The 20,930-nt window shown below is 44.8% G+C and overlaps 1 protein-coding gene across 1 annotated transcript in view; it reads left to right on the top strand.

Annotated features, from left to right (window-relative positions):
* Nucleotides 1–18,431, top strand: part of thop1 (thimet oligopeptidase 1) — a 37,722-nt gene extending 19,291 nt beyond the window's left edge. The window contains exons 12-14 of the mRNA XM_042005918.1: nucleotides 8,782–8,910; nucleotides 10,128–10,264; nucleotides 18,135–18,431. Of these exons, the coding sequence (XP_041861852.1) occupies nucleotides 8,782–8,910; nucleotides 10,128–10,264; nucleotides 18,135–18,296 (428 nt within the window). The 3' untranslated portion in view covers nucleotides 18,297–18,431. The remainder of the gene's footprint in view (nucleotides 1–8,781; nucleotides 8,911–10,127; nucleotides 10,265–18,134) is intronic.
* Nucleotides 18,432–20,930: the final 2,499 nt, after the last annotated feature.

Genomic DNA, 20,930 nt, shown 5'->3' with positions numbered 1-20,930 from the left:
GTTCAGCTAAAAGAGGTGACCCAATAGAAAGGGTTAGCCATTTCTGCCAACCAACAACCTTCATTTCCCTCCCACAGCCAGCAGAACCAGGCTGTGACAGTTTAGCTCAGGTATGTTGAGTCTCTATTTATTTAGGTTATTTATTTTTCTGACGAGTAGTAGAGTTAGGGTTAAGTGTGGAAATGCTCCTTAAACAACTGAGTCTTTAGCTTGTGTAACCCTTTTACCACCAGCTCATTGTAATGACGGAGCATTTACTCAAAATACAACCTTTTTTCTCCTCTTCAAATAATCAGTCTGGTAAAAGAGACATTCCGATGTATACAACTGGGTCGAGGGTCTAACATGATTCTCACTCCAAATATGGCAATAAAGAGGTTTCCTAGAATCTATATCAATGTCCAACATCAATTAATGCAAAACACATTTCAAGTAACCTAACCTACATATCTATTTGTACAGTGTAAATTACGGAAGAATCGAAATGAAGTGAGGAACACACAATTGCATTTAAAAATGTTCTTGTGTATTAAAGAATGATATTTGAACAATAAGAATACAATAATTTTCCAGCCTGTGTAACCAAAGTTCTTTAAGAGTGCACTCTGAAATTATTTTTTTCCTCTGTGTTTTCCCTATTGTAAGCTTGCAATTTAAACTGTTGGCACGCGTTCGAGCTTAAATGAATGACTTAGTTTGGGTATTGCGATCCTACCAGTCTGCAGTGATTCCTCATCCTCACTGAACCAAACCCTGTGCAGCAGAATCCTCCTCCCCGGTCATCTCCAACTCCGATGAGTGTTTATCCTCCACTGGCGACACGTATCCCCTCCTTGCAGGCCCGCGACACGTTTCGTCGCCGTCCAACTCGTGACACGTCTCCCCTCCGTTCAGCCGGCGACAAAGCCAAACAGTCAAGCGCACCAGCCTCAGCTTCAACGTTAGCTTGGCACAGCGTGCACTGTCCTGTCCACGAAAACACTGCTCAACTCACTCATGAGCTTCTCGGCAAACCACTGAATCGAAAGACAGCTATTCAGGCCTAGAAGGGATATTCCGTGAAACCCTTACAGGCCTTTTATGCTCATTGTCTCTACGCGTCTTTCAGCGATTCAGCGTCCTCTCCGCACCTCAGCGTCTAGCGTCTCTCCATGACTCCCGCGCACAAAATAACCCTCCTCTTTATCTCCTCTTCCGGTGTCCTCTTCTACTCTTCCGGTTCCCCGCAACACGGAGAAAAAACCTCCCAAGAACAATGAATTAACTAAATAAATCGGGGACTTTACTTTTAAACTGGAAATAACACTACCAAAATATAAACATCTGTAAACAATTTAACTTTGTGCAAAAAGCATATTTTAAGATGATTAATGTAACCATTTTTCTGTATTATGCAGTGAAACTTTTTAAACCAATTTGCACTTTGTTTTGTACCACAATATACACTTTGTTTTGTACCACAATATAATGTACACCATTGTAAACAAGATGAAATACACTGATTTAGTCAGATTACTACACTTGCTTTTTAAAGTGGATAAGGACTCTGCGGATCGGACGGAGTTTGGTAGATCGTTCCACCACCGGGGAACAACAGAGGAGAAGAGTCTAGCTACTGATGTGGCGCCACCTTGTGGTGGGAGCACTAGGCGTCTTTCACTGGCAGAGCGTAACTGGAGAGGGAGTGTAGCTCTGGATTAAGGAGTGGAGGTAGACCGGAGCCGTTTGGGTTATTGTTTTGTAAGCCAGAAGCAGAGCTTTGAATCTGAGGTGCTGCAACTGGAAGCCAGTGGAGAGCGATTAGCAGCGGAGTGACATGAGCTCTTTTGGGCTGGTTTAAGACTCCATGCCAAAATGTCCTTGGGCAAGACACTGAACCCCACGTTGTCTCTCAATGTGTCTGTTAGGGTATGAAAGCCAGTGATAGTAGAAAGCACAAAGTAGTTAACAGTAGAAGTGCTGTATGAGTGTGTGAATGGGTGAATGTGACATTTGTTGTAAAAGCGCTTTAAGTGGTCAATGTAACTAGGAAGGGATTGTATAAGTACAGTCCATTTACCACAAAACGTTTATCTCTCACATTAGCAGCTAATGCTAAGACCGCTTGTTTTGATAGTAACAGTAAGTGACATCACTATGCACGTACGTACTCTAAAATAAATCTGATAATGGACTGGTAAATGTAGACAGTGTTTTTTCGAATATCAGATTTTAGAAGCGATGTCAGATCAGATTATTACAGTAATCTGATTACTCCCAGATATCTGATTTTTAAGGTCATGTAAGTAGACTCAATGAATAATTTCTCATCTATTTTTTGTAGTAAATTTTATTTTATTGGAAACATTGACAAACATAACAGTGGTTACATACAGATGTCTAAACATACAGTGGTAATATTCCGATTGTTTCAGTTTTTGTAAAGAAAGGAAAAAAAAAAAAAAACAGCCGTCCCACAGAACTTCTGCTAGAGACACAAAAAGGGTGAAAAACATGTATTAGAAAAAAACAAGAATAAATACTGAAAGACGTAAACACATTAGTGAAGAGGGACAGGCTTCTTAAAACTTAATAGCTTTATAGCACAAAGCTATCAAGCCTGTCTTATCCCATTAAAAAAAATCCCATGGTCTCTTATTAAATAGTGGAAATGGATTATTAACGTGTGGAACAAGATCATTAACTTGTGGCCATGTGTTAAACACATATTTAAGGGCAGTTATCATTGCATTTGATTATACTTCAATGATAAGATTAATTATAGAATTATAACTGAGTTACCAAACAGTTTCAGTACTAAACTAAAACCACTCAGATAGCGCAGACAGACGCCATGCCATTGTAACTTTTATTTTTTCTAAGATTTTCAGGCATTATTTTCCTTTCCTGGATCCAGATGGTGATCCAAATCACCCCCAAAATGACTTATTACACTGATGCAGCTGAAAAAGTCAACAAATTATAGCAAGCCTTGAGACGAGACCCCACCCACTTACCCAAAGTGTATAAATCCCTCCTACGTGACTCATGTATGGGGAGAGCCCCCCCATTTTAAAAAAAGACTTTTAGGCCCTGGACTGAAGAAGAAAGAAGCTGACACAACACAGGTATCAGTCGCCAGTTAGACCCCAAGGTTTGAAGTTCAAGTCGCTACGATGGATTTACATCAATGTGTTAATATATAAAATAATAAATATAATATATTTATCTTTAATGTTTTTATAGCAGCTTTGAGGAGAAGACGTTTGTCCACTATTGACCTGAGAGGCAGTAAATTAAAGGTTAAGGCCAGATTACAGCCTGTGGGAGTTTCCATGCCAGAGAACTAGCTGGATGGGGAATAGCTTGTGCATTAAACAGCCAGTAATTACAAGTATCTGGATCTTCATTCTCGTTATGCTTTCTTCTGGGGAATAATAGTTCTATTAACACGCAACAAAAACATACATTTGGTTTTGTTGTGATTCAGGTTAGACTCGTCAATCCAGTTTACCTCCAGGTATTGAACTGAGGCTGCAATCCATCCATCCATCCATCTATTCATCCATCCATGGACGGACGGACGGCCGTCCCTGCGGCACACCAGAGGTCAGCGGGGTTGAAGAGGTGGATAAGTCACCTGTCAGAACAGAGAAAGACCTGTTCGGTCATAAGACGGTCAACCTGCTGAGCCAGACCAGTGATGAGGACTGGATGGTCTACAGAGTCAAAACCTGCCATAACGTCCAACACCACCAGCAGAGCACATTGCCTGGCATTGAGGGACAAGAGAATATCATTCTGTACTCTGAGTAGTGCAGATTCAGAACGGTATGAGACCTGAAACTAGACTAGAATTTGTGTTATTTTCTAGAAAAGATTGTAACTGGATAAAAACCATCTTCTCTAGAACTTTGGACAGAAATGGCAAATGAGAGACTGGCCTAAAATTAAAGAAAACCTCAGGATCTAAACCAGGTTTTTTAAGAAGAGGCAGGATCACAGCATGTTTGAGAACAGATGGGACAGGTCCTGGGCTTAAGCAGCTACTAATTAAAGTCAGAAGACATGGGCCAATGCTGTCCAAGGACTGTTAGAGTATCTTGGAGGGAATTCAGACGTCAGCTGGTGGGTCTCAGCTGCTGAACCACCTTAGAGAGTTGCCATAGTAACACTGATGGAAGACAGCAGAGTCCACTGGAGGATACATACCTGAACATGCTGTACGTACAGTCTGTTTGTCTAATAAAGCCTGTTTTGTTAACAGTAAAGAATAACATTACAGGCAGACTGTTGCAGTTTTCAGAACATCAACAGAAGGATTAATGAGAGTAAACGTTGTTAAATTAGACCCTCAGCCATTTACAACTGGTGGAATTTATATTAGAGAGACTTGGCCTGGTTAACAGCATTTTGTTAGCCATAGAGACACCCAGAGACCCATGAAGCCGGTCCTCCTTCCATCTGCCTGTCTGCACTGCCGTCTGATGCCCAGGTGGTGTCATTAAACCAGGGGTCTGACTTCATTTTAGAAGACAGTCATTTTAGAGGCACGATGGAGTCCAAGATCTCTGTGCAGCTGTAAAGGAAAGAAGAATAAATTCTTCAAGACTATGAAAAAAGACCAATCCTTCACTGGAATGTACTTCAACCGCCAGACCACCTGCATGACCTGATGCTTGCGGTGTTCAGTGAAAACTTTAGCTGCCGTTCACTGCCTTCTAATAACTATAGCAGCTTTGAGCTTCAGCTGTTTGTGGTAGAGTTTGTGACCCCCTTGCTGTGTGCTGTTCAATTCACCCACACAAATATAACAAGCATTTGAGCCTGGTGGAGATTCTCCACAAAGAGTTCCAGGCATTACGCGAATCACTGGAATTCAGCCAGAAGCAGGTGGAAACCCTGGCAGCGGAGAACGTTGACTTCAGATGGGGAGTTCAGCATCCTAACCGCCTGGTGGATAAAGCTGTTACTGAGTCTGGTGGTATGGCAAAGGAGGCTCCTAAACCTCCTACCAGAGGGCAGGAGGCTGAACAGGTTGTGTGCAGGGTGGCTTGCATCGCTTACCATTGTGATCAATTTGCTGGTGAGGCGGGTGGTGTATGTCCTATTCACTGCAGGGTCATCACGGTGGATAAATGATTTATTAACTGGGGTTAACTGTCGCACTTTTCACTTCTCACTCTTCTCTCCAACCCTCTCACAGTTAATGGTAATCCCACTATCATTATATTAATGCAACTCGCGGCACACACACACTCAGAACATCAGGCCCAGCTTGGTGACACACATCAGCATTTTGCACAATTAACATAAACACACACAATGTATGAGGGAACAGTACACACACTAATGCAGACATTTAATACACAGATCAATGTCACACTCTCAGCTGGCAGACACACATGCACGCAGAGAAGCAGTGGGACGCACACTCACGCTTCAGAAACATGCATGTAGTCTCATTTCTGCGGTCGGGTCATGAACACACTGAGGTTTGTCACTTGGAATGTGTATGTAGCTGGTACAAGGGAAAAGAGGTAAAAGATTCGGCTGCAGGAGATGAAGGCAGACATCATCCTCTTACAGGAAACTCTTTTATCAAACTCAACAATAGATCTTCCTCCAGCAGCCCAGTTTCCACATGTGTACTCAGCTTGTTATAATTCTAGGCAAAGAGGAGTAGCAACTCTTATTAATAGAAGGTTAAACTCTGACATTGATAACACAATCACAGATCCAGAAGGCAGATTTATAATAGTTACATTATCTACTCACAATGTTCTCTATTACAAATATATCTGGTCCACATGTTGATGACTCTTCTTCTTTCCCTCCCTCTTCACCTCTGTGGTCACTCAGATAACACACTAATTATAGGAAGTGACTTTAACACTATGTTGGACAAACACAGAACCACAGGAAGTCATGGAGTCTGGAAATCCTCAGAAAGTGTTTAACATGAAGGATTTTGGTCTCTGTGATACTTGGCGCTCTCACCATCCCACACTAAGAGAATACACCTTCTTCTCTTCAGTCCACCATTCCTATTCTAGATTAGATTATTTCTTAACTAGCAGCTCGCTGATGAATGACATGTCAGAAATCAGAATCCATCCTATTAGCATTAGTGATCACGCACCAGTATCATTCACTCTGAGAAGTAAGAGCAATAAACCAGCGACTAGAAACTGGAGATTTAATACGTCATTACTTAAGGATCCTGAGTTTATCAGCTACTTCAAAAGAGAATGGTCCTTATATCTAGAAAACAACGACTTGCCAGAAACTTCAGCGTGTGTTCTTTGGGAAGCAGGAAAAGCAGTAATGAGAGGGAAAATAATTTCCTTTTCTCCTCATAAGAAAAAGAAGGAAACTTTAAATCCCTAGAGGAGCTTACCATGTCTCCCCAGAAGAACACACATTGAACCATATAAGGAAAGCTAAACTTGAACTTAATGAAATAATAGAAAAATTCTTGGTGCAAAGACTTCGCTTGGAGAACTTTTAGCATGGAAACAAATCTGGAAGGTTCCTGGCTAATCAGTTAAAAACAAACAAGGAGAAAACAACCATCTCCTCTGTCAGAGATCCAGAAGGAAACATCAGCCACGACCCTGACAAGATAAATGACACTTCTAGAGGATTCAATAAAACTTTATATAAATCACAACTAAACACAACAGAATATTGATCAGTTTCTTAGTAACATCAATCTTCCAGAATGAAAACATGAAAATACAACAACCTTGGATTCACCAGATGGTCCAGGTGCAGATGACCCAGGTCCAGATGGTCCAGGTCCACATAGTCCAGGTCCAGATGGTCCAGGTCCAGATGACCCAGGTGTAGCACTTATCTTAACTCAGACAGGGTAAAAAGGGGCAATTAAGGTTTCACAACAGAACGAACTGTTAGGCCAGTAGCAATAGTATGGGTGTTAATTGAAGACCTAGAATCACTCCAGGAGGATGCAGACCAGGATAATAAACACCAGACAGCAAAAGCTTTATATGGATGCCTTATTATTAATTGTTATAATTAAAGTGCAAAATATTTACAGTGAAATTGGTCATGACCATTGACAGTTTATACAATAATGCAATAGTGCAAGAAAACAACAACAAAAAACAAAACAAGAGGATGAATAAATGGGAAATGAAAATATCTGGTTGGGAACCAAACAATAATCTATAAGTCCCATTTGCTATGAGCAGCTAAGTTGTTTAATGAAGTTGTGAGGGGGAAATGTCGTTTGTCTCCTACAACACTGGTAGAGGAACGTTGGATGAATTTTGTCTAACTGGGCTTCAGCTCGACATCAAGAACTTGGTAATTCATGAAGAGTAGAAGGAAGGATAAAAAAAAACCCGGGCTGTATGAATACAAGACCAGTCCATTAGCATTACATTGTGTACATCTCAAATAAAGAATCCCAACAATTGTCACAGTGCACCATATAAATATTGCCTTTCATCACAATATCATAATCAAGGTAGTTGCCCTCTTTTGCAAACATAAAACCGATGGACAACAAAACATTAGAAATAAATTAGTAAGCAGTTATGGCCATGTCAGCTGAATGAATAATTAGGCCGCGGCTAGCGACTAGCGGTTAGCGGCTAGCAGTTAGCATCAAACTCTCACCAATCCAAGGTGATCTAACAGCATATCCCGCTCATCCTGAACGATGGATATGACTTGAAACTCATCTATAACAAGAGTAAACAAAGCATGAGGACATATTTATACAGATGTGTCAAAGAAGAGCTTTCGTTCTATTACTGACCTGTAGCAAACTATCAAGAAGCTTCCCCCACGCCTGCCCAAGTGTGTGCACCACCATGGTTATAACAAAGCAGTCACATGATTTATGTATATAACGTGCATCACAAATTCTCGCGATACGACGCGAAAATACAGAGAGAATACGAAGGGGTCCAGTGCAGAAAGGCAGCATGAGCACACACAGGGGTTACACAGGTCAGTATGGTCCAGGTCTAGGTCCATATGGTCCAAGTCCAGATGGCCCAGATGACCCAAGTCCAGATGGTTATCCAGCAGAATTCTACAAAGAATTCTGGACAACGCTTGCATCCACTTTCTACAATATATTAGAAATAAAGGAAAAACAAAAAAATATCTCCAAATATGAACCTAGCTAATATTACTCTACTATTAAAACCAGGAAAAGACCCAACACTTCTATCCAGTTACCATCCAGTTAAATTAAAGCTCTGGCCATGCTGGACAGGACAAGTGAAAAAAAAAAATTCCTTCCAGTGCGCTGTCATCCCCAAATAACTTGTTGGCGGACCAGATGTCCGCAGTGGTAGACACATGATCCAGGGACTTGACAGTTCTTTTGAGATTTGATTACATGTCGGATTAACACTTGTTGAAGTACTGGGAAAATGTTTTCCTTTTGGACGTTAGCTTACTGTTTTTCATTATTAATTTTGTACCTGTTCATTTTTTGTTAACCACTTATTAGAAATATAGTAACAAAAAAAATTGAGATACTAAAATGTTTTTGTTCTTAACAAAAATAAATAAATAAAAAAAAGAGAGAGAAATTATGTACTGAGGAGACTTTGTGGAGAATCCGAACCTCTGCAGTCAGATTGTGTGTGTGGTGTTTGTTAAATAAGTGTGATTATATTTACACTGTTGAGCTTCCTGTGTGTTTCCAGTCTGTTTTATTGGTGAAAAAGATGTTCACTCTAAACTTAAACTCTTTTTCTTAGATATGAAATCTGTTAATGATTTACCACATCTCTGTGACCTCTGACTCGCCTCCAGGTCTCATTAACCTGCGGCAGATCGTTCTGGCCAAAGTGGATCAGGCTCTGCACACCAGAACCGGACTTGACCCTGCGGAGGAGTACCGACGCCTCTGTCATGACATCCTGGGAATTTCAGCCTCACCAGGTTTGTCAAATACTCACAGCTGACAGAAGAACACACCTGTAAGATGTCCAAAATCTTAATCCAGTCCTCGTGGCTTAGCCTCTGGCTTTGATCAATAGTTATCCAGCTTGCTAAAGATTTTAAAGATTTTTTGGACATTTTCTGAAAAAGGCTCCCAACTCAATGGATGAACCAATGCTGTTTACAAAGAAGGGTCTGAAAAAGAGAAAATATCAAGTCAGCAACAGTTGTCAAATCAGAATACCAAGGTATGCAGAATATGTCTCTGAACACAAAACATGGATCAGCATGGATCAATGGTATCTCCTTCCCCTTCAGACTGAGTATTGTTGCTGACTGGACCAAACCTGCAGCAACTGTGTGATGCTGTCATGTCAACCTCTGAGGAAGGTTTCCACCACCTGCTTCCATCTATCACACTGAGTCCGACCCAGTATTAGAAGGTGGACCTGATGAAGAGGACGACCCGGTACTAGAAGGTGGACCTGATGGAGAGGACGACCCGGTACTAGAAGGTGGACCTGATGGAGAAGACGACCCGGTACTAGAAGGTGGACCTGATGTAGAGGACGACCTGGTACTAGAAGGTGGACCTGATGAAGAGGACAACCTGGTACTAGAAGGTGGACCTGATGTAAAGAACGACCCGGTACTAGAAGGTGGACCTGATGAAGAGGACGAACCGGTACTAGAAGGTGGACCTGATACAAAGGACAACCCGGTGCTAAAAGGTGGACCTAATGGACAGGATTACCCGGTACTAGAAGATGGACCTGATGGAGAGGACGACCCGGTACTAGAAGGTGGACCTGATGGAGAGGACGACCCGGTACTAGAAGGTGGTTCAGATGCAGAGGACGACCCGGTACTAAAAGGTGGTCCTGATGCAGAGGACGACCCAGTACTAGAAGGTGGACCTGATGGAGAGGACGACCCGGTACTAGAAGGTGGACCTGATGGAGAGAAAGACCCGAAACTAGAAGGTGGTTCAGATGCAGAGGACGACCCGGTACTAGAAGGTGTACCTGATGAAGAGGATGATCTGGTACTAAGGTGGGCAGTGAGTGAATTGGAAACGAGGGCTGGATCAAGATTAGGTTCTAGATGTCATCTTCAGACTAAGTTTACTCTGAAGGGTGTCACAGCATGAAGTAGTACCACCTGCCACCTGTTTTCATGATAAAAATTAATCTCTATCTTCACTTCTTGCTCTGCAGGAACCAACATGCCAGCGACCTTTGGTCACCTGGCCGGCGGGTACGATGCTCAGTACTATGGTTACCTGTGGAGCGAGGTGTTCTCCATGGACATGTTCTATGGTCGGTTTAAACAGGAGGGCATCATGAACCCCAAGGTTAGCCTCGAGGACTCACTGTCGCCCCAGTTTTCTCATGAGAAACAAGCATCTGTCTAGTCCAAAACCCTTTTGTCAATAATAACTTAAATATTGACACATTCACAGCATTTCATCAGAATATTTAAGCACAATACCAACCTTAGTTGTCCTGATGTTTATGAATATGTGAGGTTCCAGTTTTGAGCCTGCCACGAGCATCCGGTAAAGGATGAAAGAGGAGTTCATATTCTTCAGTGAACTCTAGTTGTAGCTGAGTGTGGTCTACAATAAAGAAAAGAATTAATAAAATCAACAACATATCCAAAATAATAAGTACTAAATAGTCACCGTTATATTCATGTAGTCCAGCAAAGGGCACTACGTGACCATCACTTAACCTTGCTTTAACATTCTGTATTTCCTCTTAGATTCCGTTCAAATTATGGCTGAGTACATAAAATAATATAAATTCACTGAGCTATAGGCACATTTCTAGCAATATTTTTTTGGAGAACTTACTTTGGTTTATTTACTTACACTCAACAACAACAAAGAAAAGACAAACAGTTTACATTTGAGCATCCTCTGGCCAATTGCACGTAGACCTGCTAAAAGGTGGATTTTCATTGGATACCCAAGATACATATGGACCAATCATATAGCCAAATACTCAGTTGACTGTTACAGGTCTTAAATGGGTGCACACATCTATATAGGGCCTTTTCAGCAATATTACACAATGATAATAATAATACTTTATATAATCCATCCATCTATCCATCCATCTATTGTCTGCCACTTATCCAGAGTCAAGTCATGGAGGCAGCTGCCTAAGCAGGGAAACCCTAACTTCCCTCTACCCGGCCACATTCGGCAGCTTATCTGGGGGGATCCCAAGGCATTCAAAGGCCAGCCAAGAGTAGTCCTTCCAGCATGTCCTTGGTCCTCCCCGGGGCCTCTTTCTAGTGGGACGTGCCCAGAGCACCTCACCAGGGAGGCACATGACCATAGGTGAGGGTAGCAACGTAGATCGACCGGTAAATCCAGAGCTTTGCCTTTTGGCTCAGCTCCCCCTTCACCACGACAGACCGATGCAGAGTCCGCATCACTGCAGACGTTGCATCGATCCACCTGTCCATCTCCTGCTTCATCTTTCCCTCACTCGTGAACAAGACCCCGAGATACGTGAACACCTCCACTTGGGGCAGGACCTCATTGTCATCCCGGAGAAAGCACTCCACCGTTTTCTCTGGCTGAGGACCATGGCTCTGACACCAGTCGTACAGGGACTGGACAGGTCATTCCAGGGGGTCTGGCACACCATACACCCGGTCAATCACCTTCTCCAAGTCCACAAAGCACATGTAGACTGGTTGAGCAAACTCTCATGCCCCCTCAAAGACTCTGAAGAGGGTGTAGAGCTGGTCCACTGTTCCACGACCGGGATGAAAACCACTTTGCTCCTCCGCAATCTGAGGTTTGACTATTCGATGGACCCTCCTCTCCAGCACCCCTGAATAGACCTTCCCAGGGAGACCACCACCTCAGTCTGCCAATCCAGGGGAACTGTCTCCGATGTCCACGTGATGCAGCAGAGGCGTGTCAGCCAATACAGCCCTACAGCATCCAGAGCCTTAAGGGACTATGCGCAGACCTCATCCACCCCCAGGGGCCTTGCCACCGAGGAGCTTTTTAACCACCTCAGCGAGCTCAGCCCCAGAGATGGGAGAGCCAACACCAGTGTCCCCAGACTCTGCTTCCTCATCGGAAGACGTGTTGGTGGGATTGAGGAGGTCTTCAAAGTATTCCCTCCACCTCCTCACAATGTCCTGAGTCGAGGTCAGCAGCCCCCCATCCCCAATGCACACAGTGTTGATGAAGTACTGCTTTCCCCTCCTGAGTCACCGGATGGTGGACCAGAATCTTCTTGAATCTGTCCGGACGTCATTCTCCATGGCCTCTCCAAACTCCTCCCATACCCGAGTTTTTGCCTTAGCGACCACCGGAGCTGCATTACGCTAGCGTACCATACCCATCAGTTGCCTCTGGATTCCCATAGGCACAAAAAGGCCCGATAGGACTCCTTCTTCAGTCGTTGACAGGCATCCCTCACTGCCGTTGTCCACCAACGAGTTTAGGGGTTTACTGCCACGACAGTTACTGACGACCTTACGGCCACAGCTGCGACTGGCCGCCTCAACAATAGTAGGCACAGAACACAGCCCACTAGGAGCTCAATGTCCGCCGCCTCACCCCGTACATGGTTGAAGATCTGCAGGAGATGGGTAGTTGAACTCTGTTCTGACAGGGGGACTCCACAGACATTCACAGCAGACCCTCACAACACACTTGGGCCTGCCAGGCCTGACTGGCATCCTCTCCCACCACCTGAGCGAACTCACCACCAGGTGGTGATCAGTTGACAGCTATGCCCCTCTCTTCACCCGAGTGTCCAGGACATGCAGCCACAAGTCTGATGATACGACTACAAAGTCGATCATCGAACTGCAGCCTAGAGTGTCCTGGTGCCAAGTGCACATGTGGACACTCTTATGCCTGAATATGGTGTATGATCTATTCATTTCTGAATAGATCTGGCTGAAACCGACAGGACACACTCATTGGAAGTATATGAATGGATCCTGTGAGTTTCCCATCTCTAGGACAACGCTTGGCCGAGTTGTGAGATGGGACGTGGGAAGCTCCATTTTAAGTGATTTTTTTCAACCTTCTTTGATCAACTCCAAACTTCTCACGCTTGTTGGACATGCCACAGGGACCCTGTCGTTCTATTTTCAGCAAGATAAAGTATGACCGGGAAATGGCCTTTTGAGGAGCTGTCCACCTCCCTATACTTCAACATTGGCCGTCCAGTCGGATTCGTTGACAGCGGTCATAACTTGTTCATTTCGGAACGAATTGGGCTGAAACTCACAGGACACAGGCAGTGGAAATAGATTAATATATCCTGTGAGTTTAAGCTCTCTAGGACAAGGCGTTATTGAGTTATGAAGCTAGTAAGTCCACGACCACCATCTTTAAATGATGACAGGTCTAAATGTCTGGTTTTAGCGATCTATTTCTGCTTGTCTGACCGACCCCAGACTTCTCACACTCGTTGGGCATGGGTACAAGGACCCCCATGTTCAGATTTTCAGCCTTCTAGCACCAAGTATAGAGAAGATATGGCTGTTTGAAGACGTGTCCATGTCTAATACTTTAAACCTTGCTGTGTCAGGTCAGATTCGTGGACAGCAGCCAAAACGTGGTCATAATCTGCACATATACGAGCTGAAATTGATATTGCATACTCATTGGAGGTTGATGACTATAGATCTGGAGTTCAGCTTTCTAGATCAAATATGATCAAGTTATGACCTCTGTCCTCGAACCGCACCTGGCCTCCAGTATTAAAATATTAGATGTGGACGCTGTCTTTTAAACCACCGTCACCACACCATAACTTTTCTTCAAAACTTAGTCACACATATAGAGGATTCACAGTGGACAACTGGTACAATCTGACATCCTAGCATGAAGTATGGCAGTTTTATGATGGATTGAAACCAACTGTCCACATCTAAGGCTTTAACATTGCCCCGGCCCGTCAGGTGAGGTTTCGTGTACAGCAGACATAACGTAGGTAATTTCTACAGATATCAAGCTGAAATTAACTTCACACACCTATTGGGGGTTTATGAACATATCTGAGGAGTCTCAGCCGCTTGGTCCAAGAATAAGTGAGGTATATGAGCTCAAAAGTAATTTTGAAATGGGGACAGGTCCAATGTCCAGTTTAGGCTATTTTTTTCTGCTATGTCTGATCGCACCCCATAGACTTCTCACACTCGTTGTGCATGGTACAAGGAACCCCACGTTCAAGTAATCAGTCTTCTAGCATCAAGTATGGAGAAGTTATGGCTGTTTGAACATGCAGTGTACACATCTAATACTTTAACATTGTTGCGTCAGTGTGGGTTTGGAGACAGTGGAAGGGGATTTGCTTCAAAGTAATACCAACAGAAGTGTGGGCCACAATAGACAACTGGTGCAAATCTGAGCACCCTAGCATGAAGTGTGACAGATTTATGACAGATTGAAACCAACTGTCCACGTCTTAAGACTTTCACATTGGGCGTCAAGTGAGGTTCGTGGACAATGGTCAAAACTTGGTCATTTTTCAACAGATCGAAACTCACAGGACACACTCAGTGGATGTTGAGGAACGTGTGAAACGTTTCAGATTTTTTGGACAAACGGTTAACAAGTTATGAGCAGTGTTGTTTTCGTCAACGATGACGAATTTATTTAGTTGATGAATCTTTTTTTCGTGACGATAACGAAACGGTGACTAGTTAAAAATGGCTCTCTGATGACGAAAACATGACGAGACGTTTGTGAGATTTTGTTGATGAGACGAAAGTGTTTAAGGGCTGATTGTCCGACATTAAAAACGTGACATTTTTGCCTATTGTGAGTGCAATTTGTCAGTCAGCAATGCTGCTGCACTTTGGTCACGCCCACCACCAGACGTGCAGCGAAAACAGACAAGCAGTTTATTCATTCATATGTTAACCTTTCCCGTTTTCCTCTTCTGATTATGGTCGGAAGACGCGGGGGATGATCCTCTTTCTCCAGGGCCGAAGTGCATTTGCTTCAGGGGTAAACTCCCAACGCTCCTCTCTACACTTGTTAACGGGGTGAAGCAACAAGGAAAGGAACGCAGCGGTTGTGCTAGAGAAACGGCTTTATTACAAGACCTCGTTCATACTTTTTACACCACTTATTCGCTCTCTTCACTCCCGATGCACATTTCCCTCTGCGTGCACAGTTAGACACATCCCATAACACATAGAGAATTATGACGGCAGCGTCGACAAAGGGGTTTGGTGGAAACGATGAAACGATATATGGACATATTTTAACTATAATCCATCATAATTTCACTGGCAGACCAGGTCAAGTTGAGCATGTGTTCCTCATTCATGGCTCATATTTGGGCATGTGGGATGTTCAGGGGAGTTATGAGCACGAGGGTGGTTGAGTCGTTGATCAGCCCTGACCCTCAGCCAGGACTGGCAAGCGCTCCTACTGCGGGAGGAAGGCGGGGGAAACGCGGGGGGAGAAACCTGCGTGCACAGAGGGCCATAACTCACCCATTCGTCCGAAAAGTCCTTATCAAGCCTGGATAGTTCACAGGACGCGTGCTAACGTGAGGTTAAGGGAACATGTGTGAGAGTTTTCATATATGTTGGACAAAGCAGGGCTGAGATATCACTCAAGTTCTGTTGTGCCCATTGTAGCTCTACAAATGAATCACGTGAAAAAAAATACACACAAATTCCCATTTGTGCCCCTGGTACTCTAGAACCAAACTCAAAAAGATAACAGTGAGTACAGGCGAGTGGAAACTGCAATAAAATACTTTATTGTGTCCCTTGTAACTTCAGCATGAACACTTGACAGAGGGTGGAGCATTTCACTATGTCCTGTTGGTGCCCCTGGTACTCCAGAATGAGCGACACATATGTTGCGATGTAGGTTTGACCTGAAAATCCAACTAGGCTGATTCATCTCCAACTTGCTTCATGTTTGTTGGGCATGATAACTAGGACCAACTGGGACAAATATCAGCCTTCTAGCATCAAATATGGAGAAGTCATGGCAGTTTGAACATGCACTGTCCTTATCTAATACTTTACCATTGGCTGCCAGGTGAGGTTGATGGACAGAGGCTATAAAGTATTAATTTTCAAAGGTATTGAGCTGAAATTGATATCATACACTCATTGGACTTATCTGAGTCCACCAAGTGAGTTTTAGCCTTCTAGGACAAAGTATGACCCAGTTACAGCCTCTGTCCACGAACCGCACCTGACCTCCAATGTTAAAGTATTAGACATGGACACCTGGACATGGAGTCACTAGGTTGACTCATGTAAGTCCAATGAGTGTGTGATATCAATTTCAGCTTGATCTCTTCAGAAATGAGCAAGTCCCCCCCCTCCCCTTGGGACCCCCCACGACCTCGCCCACGTGTCCTGGAGCCCCTTCCCATTGAAAGCCGGTGGTCTCGGGGTCCCAAAAAACAAATTGAGCCGAAATGCATTGCACATGGACACAAATGCCAGTTTGCAGACAGGGTTAAGGGTTTGAGTCCCCCGCCTAATGGGGGCTTATGGTGCGTGGACACCGAATTCAGTTCGGTGTACACGTGGAGCTTGGGCGCCAACTACTAGTTGCGAGAGCACATTTCAGCCCCCTGTCAAAATTATAGACTCGGGTATGCAAATTGTGATTCGTGTACCGTCGCGAGTCCATCGCCACGAATTTGTCCCAGAGGTGTCGGCATTCCCTTACCCATGACGGGCACTGAAGTCCAACAAACACATCACTTGGATTTAGATCAAGGGCCATTCCTCCCAATCATGCCCCTCCAGACTCTCGTTGTCATTGCCCACATGGGCATTGAAGTCTCCCAGCAGAATGAGGGGGTCCCCGGAAGGAGGCCCCTCCAACACCCCTCCAAGGACCCAAAAAGAGTGGGTACTTGGAACTGCTGCTTGGTGCATAAGCACAAACAGCAGTCAGAACCTCCTCCCACCTGAAGGCAGAGGGAGGGAGGCTACCCTTTCATCTGCCAAGGTTAACCCCAACGTACAGGCACCAAGGTTGGGGGGCAATGAGCATGCCAACACCTCTTCACCGGGAGCAACTCCAGAATGGAAGAGGGTCCAGCCCCTCTCAAGGACAGTGGTGTCCAGAGCCCAAGCCGTGTGTCGAGGTGAGTCCAACTATGTCCAGCCGAACCTCTCAACCTCACGCACCAGCTTAGGCTCCTTTCCCACCAGAGAAGTGACATTCCACGTCCCTAGAGCTAGCTTTTGCAAGCCGAGGATCAGACCGCCAGTGTCCTGGCCTTAGTGCCGCCAACCCAACTCATACTGCAACCCGACCCCTATGGCCCCTCCTGCAGGTGGTGAGCCCATGGGGATGGGCGGCCCATGTCACCCGGTTTGGGCTGAGCCGACGAGCCCCATGGGCAAAGACCCGGCGACCAAGCACTTGCCTCCATGCCCCACCTCCAGGCTTGGCCCCATAGGGGGGCCCCGGTGACCCACATCTGGGCAAGGGAAACCTGGGTCCTGATTCTATAGTTATCATAGGGGTGTTTTGAGCTGTGCTTCATCTGGTCCCTCCCCTAGACACCTGTTTGCCATGGGTGACCCTACCAGGGGCTTAAAGCCCCCGACAACCTAGCTACTAGGGTCATCAGGACGCACAAACCCCTCCAACACGGTAAGGTGGCGGCTCAGGGAGGAGGTCATAAATCATAATACACAATATACATTGCTTTCAACAAGTCTTATTTAAATCATTAATTGTTTTTATTTATCATTTTATTTTTGTAATCTTATTATTTTTAATAATTTTTTAAGCATGTTTGTTCCTCAGGCTCAAAATTTTTTTTTGTTATTTTTGGGGGGGATTTATGGGATAATATTTTTAATAAAAGTCAATTACTGTTATCATGTAGGCTTCCGTCAACATCTTCCTCGTGTACCTATGATCTACACTCCACTAGATCACCAACACCCCCAAGAGCTATCACTGATGCCATCAGCAGTTTCTCAGGAATGGTAGCATTTTCTCTGTGGGTTAAGTTGGCTTTGAGTTTTTAAGTTTTAATCTGGTGGTTTCATTGCCTGTATCCTCCACTATGAAACAAAGCAGCAGGATTCATGAAGACTCGAATAATCTTTGTTTTTGGAAAAGAAATCCCTCCTCTTTTAATCATTATTTCTGTTGTTTTGTTTATGTCATCTGGATAAAATGTGTTCAGATTAAACCTGATGACTGAGTTGCTGTCTTCTGATTGGTTCTCCAGGTAGGTCTGGACTACAGGAAGTTCATCTTGCAGCCTGGAGGCTCTGAGGATGCCTCGGAGATGCTCCAGAAGTTCCTCGGGCGAGAGCCCAAACAGGAAGCGTTCTTGCTGAGCAAAGGACTGACAGTGGAGCTGGACGCCAGCACGCCTTGTCCCTGCTGACCTAATCCACAGCAGCCAGCCCCTCTAGCTGCACCCCAAGGAGCAGCGCCCACAGAACTATGGACTTTTTCTATAAAAAGAAAATGTAAATTGTTCCAATATTCAGGGTGAAAATAAAATAATTGGTGATTTGTGTGTGTGTGTGTGTGTGCGCGTGTGTGTGGCTGTAACACCAAGACACTGCACACACACCTAGAGTCAGGATTCATTAAACACAACACAGCATTAACTACATACTGAGACGTACAAAGAGTGGTTTTCATATCAGAATATTAAAAAGGGAATAATCTTGTGATTTAGTAAAAATTAAATATAAATATATATACAGTCAGGTCAAAAAGTATTTGGCAGCACTGAATTTTGCCATTAATTCCCCTTGAGACTAGCAAGATCTCTGATTTTCATCATCGGTACACCTCAACTCTGACAGGGAGAATGTTAAATAACAATGCAGGAAATCAAGTTTCATTAGTTTCTAAACAGTTTATTAAAACCTATTAAAATAAGTATTTGGCACCTCAAATGCACAAGAATTCTGGCCAATCACTGACATTTTCCTTTGTTCTGTCCTCCAGTGTACATTATTGATTAGCTGATTACAAACACCTGTGTCCCCCCCGTAAACAGCCCCCTAGCAAGTAAGTATTCTCCGCAATGGTGAAGACGAGGGAGCTTCTGACGGCCACAAGGGGCATAATTGTCGACTTACATAAGGCTGGGATGAGCCAGTGTTCAATTGGCAGGCTGCTTGGTGAGAGTAGCTCAACTGTCGGGGCAATTATCTGAAAATGGAAGAAGTTCATGACCACAGGCAATCTCCCTCGACCTGGGGCCCCTCGCAAGATTTCACCCCATGGGCAAACGAATGATCCCTGAGAATGGTGAGGAAGCAGCCTAGAATTACTGGAGGGGGGGGTGTGATGGGACTGTGGTGGTCCCCCAGCCGGCTGGATGTCTGCTGGAGGTCAGGCCGGAGGTCAGACTGGCCTCCAGGGGCAGGCTGGCTGGGTGTGCCGGGACTCTGGTGGTCCCCCAGCAGGCTGGGTGTCTGCTGGAGGTCAGGCTGCGTGCTTAGTGGTATGCCGGGTGTTTGGAGGATGTTGATATCTCTGGATATGGGCGGATTTTAGGTTGCCGGCCACCGCCACATTCTCCCAGCGATTTCTCCGCAACGCACCGGCCTGTCTGGTTCAAAATCAAACGCCTGGAGACATGTCCAGCCAGTGTGTAAAAGCTGGGTTCTGAGAAACCAGCAAAAAAAGATCGGTGTTCCAGCTACTCTTGCTTTTTTTATGGCTTTTGAAGTTACAAAAAATTAAATCATACTAATATAAAAATAATATATAAAAAAAATGAAGAAATAAACATTTAAAAACTACATAAAACAGCACAAAACAAAAAAAAAACTTTTTTTCAGGGATTATTTATTTTCTTGTGCAGTATTTTTGATACGAATAAAGTTAGTTTTCTGTTTTGGAAACTCTTGGTTTTTTTCTTTTTCGATTTCACTGGTTTCACATTTTGGAAACCCTCCCTTTGTTGTTAACTTTTAAACATCCATCCATCCATCCATCCATCCATTTTCTTCCGCTTATCCGGAGTCGGGTTGCGGGGGCAGCTGTCTAAGGGAAATCCAGACATCCCTCTGCCTGGCCATATTCACCAGCTCATCTGGGGGGATCCTGAGGCTTTCCCAGGCCAGCCAAGGAAACATCCAGGAGGCATCCTAACAAGATTTACGAGGCTCCTCTCAATGCAAAGGAGCAGCGACTACTTTGAGCCCCCTCCCGGATCACCAAGCTTCTCAACGTATCTCTTAAGGGAGAGCCCGACCAGCCTGCAGAGAAAACTCATTTCGGCCGCTTGTATTCACGATCTTGTTCTTTCGGTCACTACCCACAGCTAGTGACAATAGGTGAGGGTAGGAATGTAGGTGGACCGGTAAATCGAGAGCTTTGCCTTTTGGCTCAGCTCCTTCTTCACCACGACAGGCCGATGCAGAGTCCGCATCACTGCAGACGCCGCACCGATCCGCCTGTCAATCCATCCTTCCCTCACTCGTGAACAAGGACCCCAGATACGTGAACTACTCCACTTGGGGCAGGACCTCATTGCCGAACCGGAGAAGGCACTCCACTCTTTTCCGGCTGAGGACCATGCTCTCAGATTTAGAGGTGCTGATTCTCATCCCAGCTGCTTCACACTTGACTGCGAATTGCTCCAGTTAGAGCTGAAGATCACAGCCCGATGAAGCCAACAGATCCACATCATCCGCAAAGAGCAGAGACGCAATGCTGAGGCCACCAAACTGGATCAACACCTCGGCAGCCTGGGCGCAGTCCAACCCTCACCGGAAACGACTCTGATTTACTGCCAGTGATGCTGACCAAGCTCTGACAGCGGTCGTACAGGGGACCGGACAGCTCGTTCTCCAAGTCCACAAAGCACATGTAGACTGGTGGTCCCCCTTTTTGAAGAGGGGGATCATCACCCCACTCTGCCAGTCCTGGGGAACTGTCCCTGATGTACACACGATGCTGCAGAGGCATGTCAGCCAAGACAGCCCTACAGAATCCAGAGCCTTAAAGAACTCTGGGCGGATCTCATCCACCCCTTGGGCAGTAGCCACTCATC

The sequence above is a fragment of the Melanotaenia boesemani genome, chromosome 14 (genome assembly GCF_017639745.1).
Source record: "Melanotaenia boesemani isolate fMelBoe1 chromosome 14, fMelBoe1.pri, whole genome shotgun sequence".
In the NCBI taxonomy this organism is placed as follows: Eukaryota; Metazoa; Chordata; class Actinopteri; order Atheriniformes; family Melanotaeniidae; genus Melanotaenia; species Melanotaenia boesemani.
This window is presented reverse-complemented; position numbering and strand designations above follow the sequence as displayed.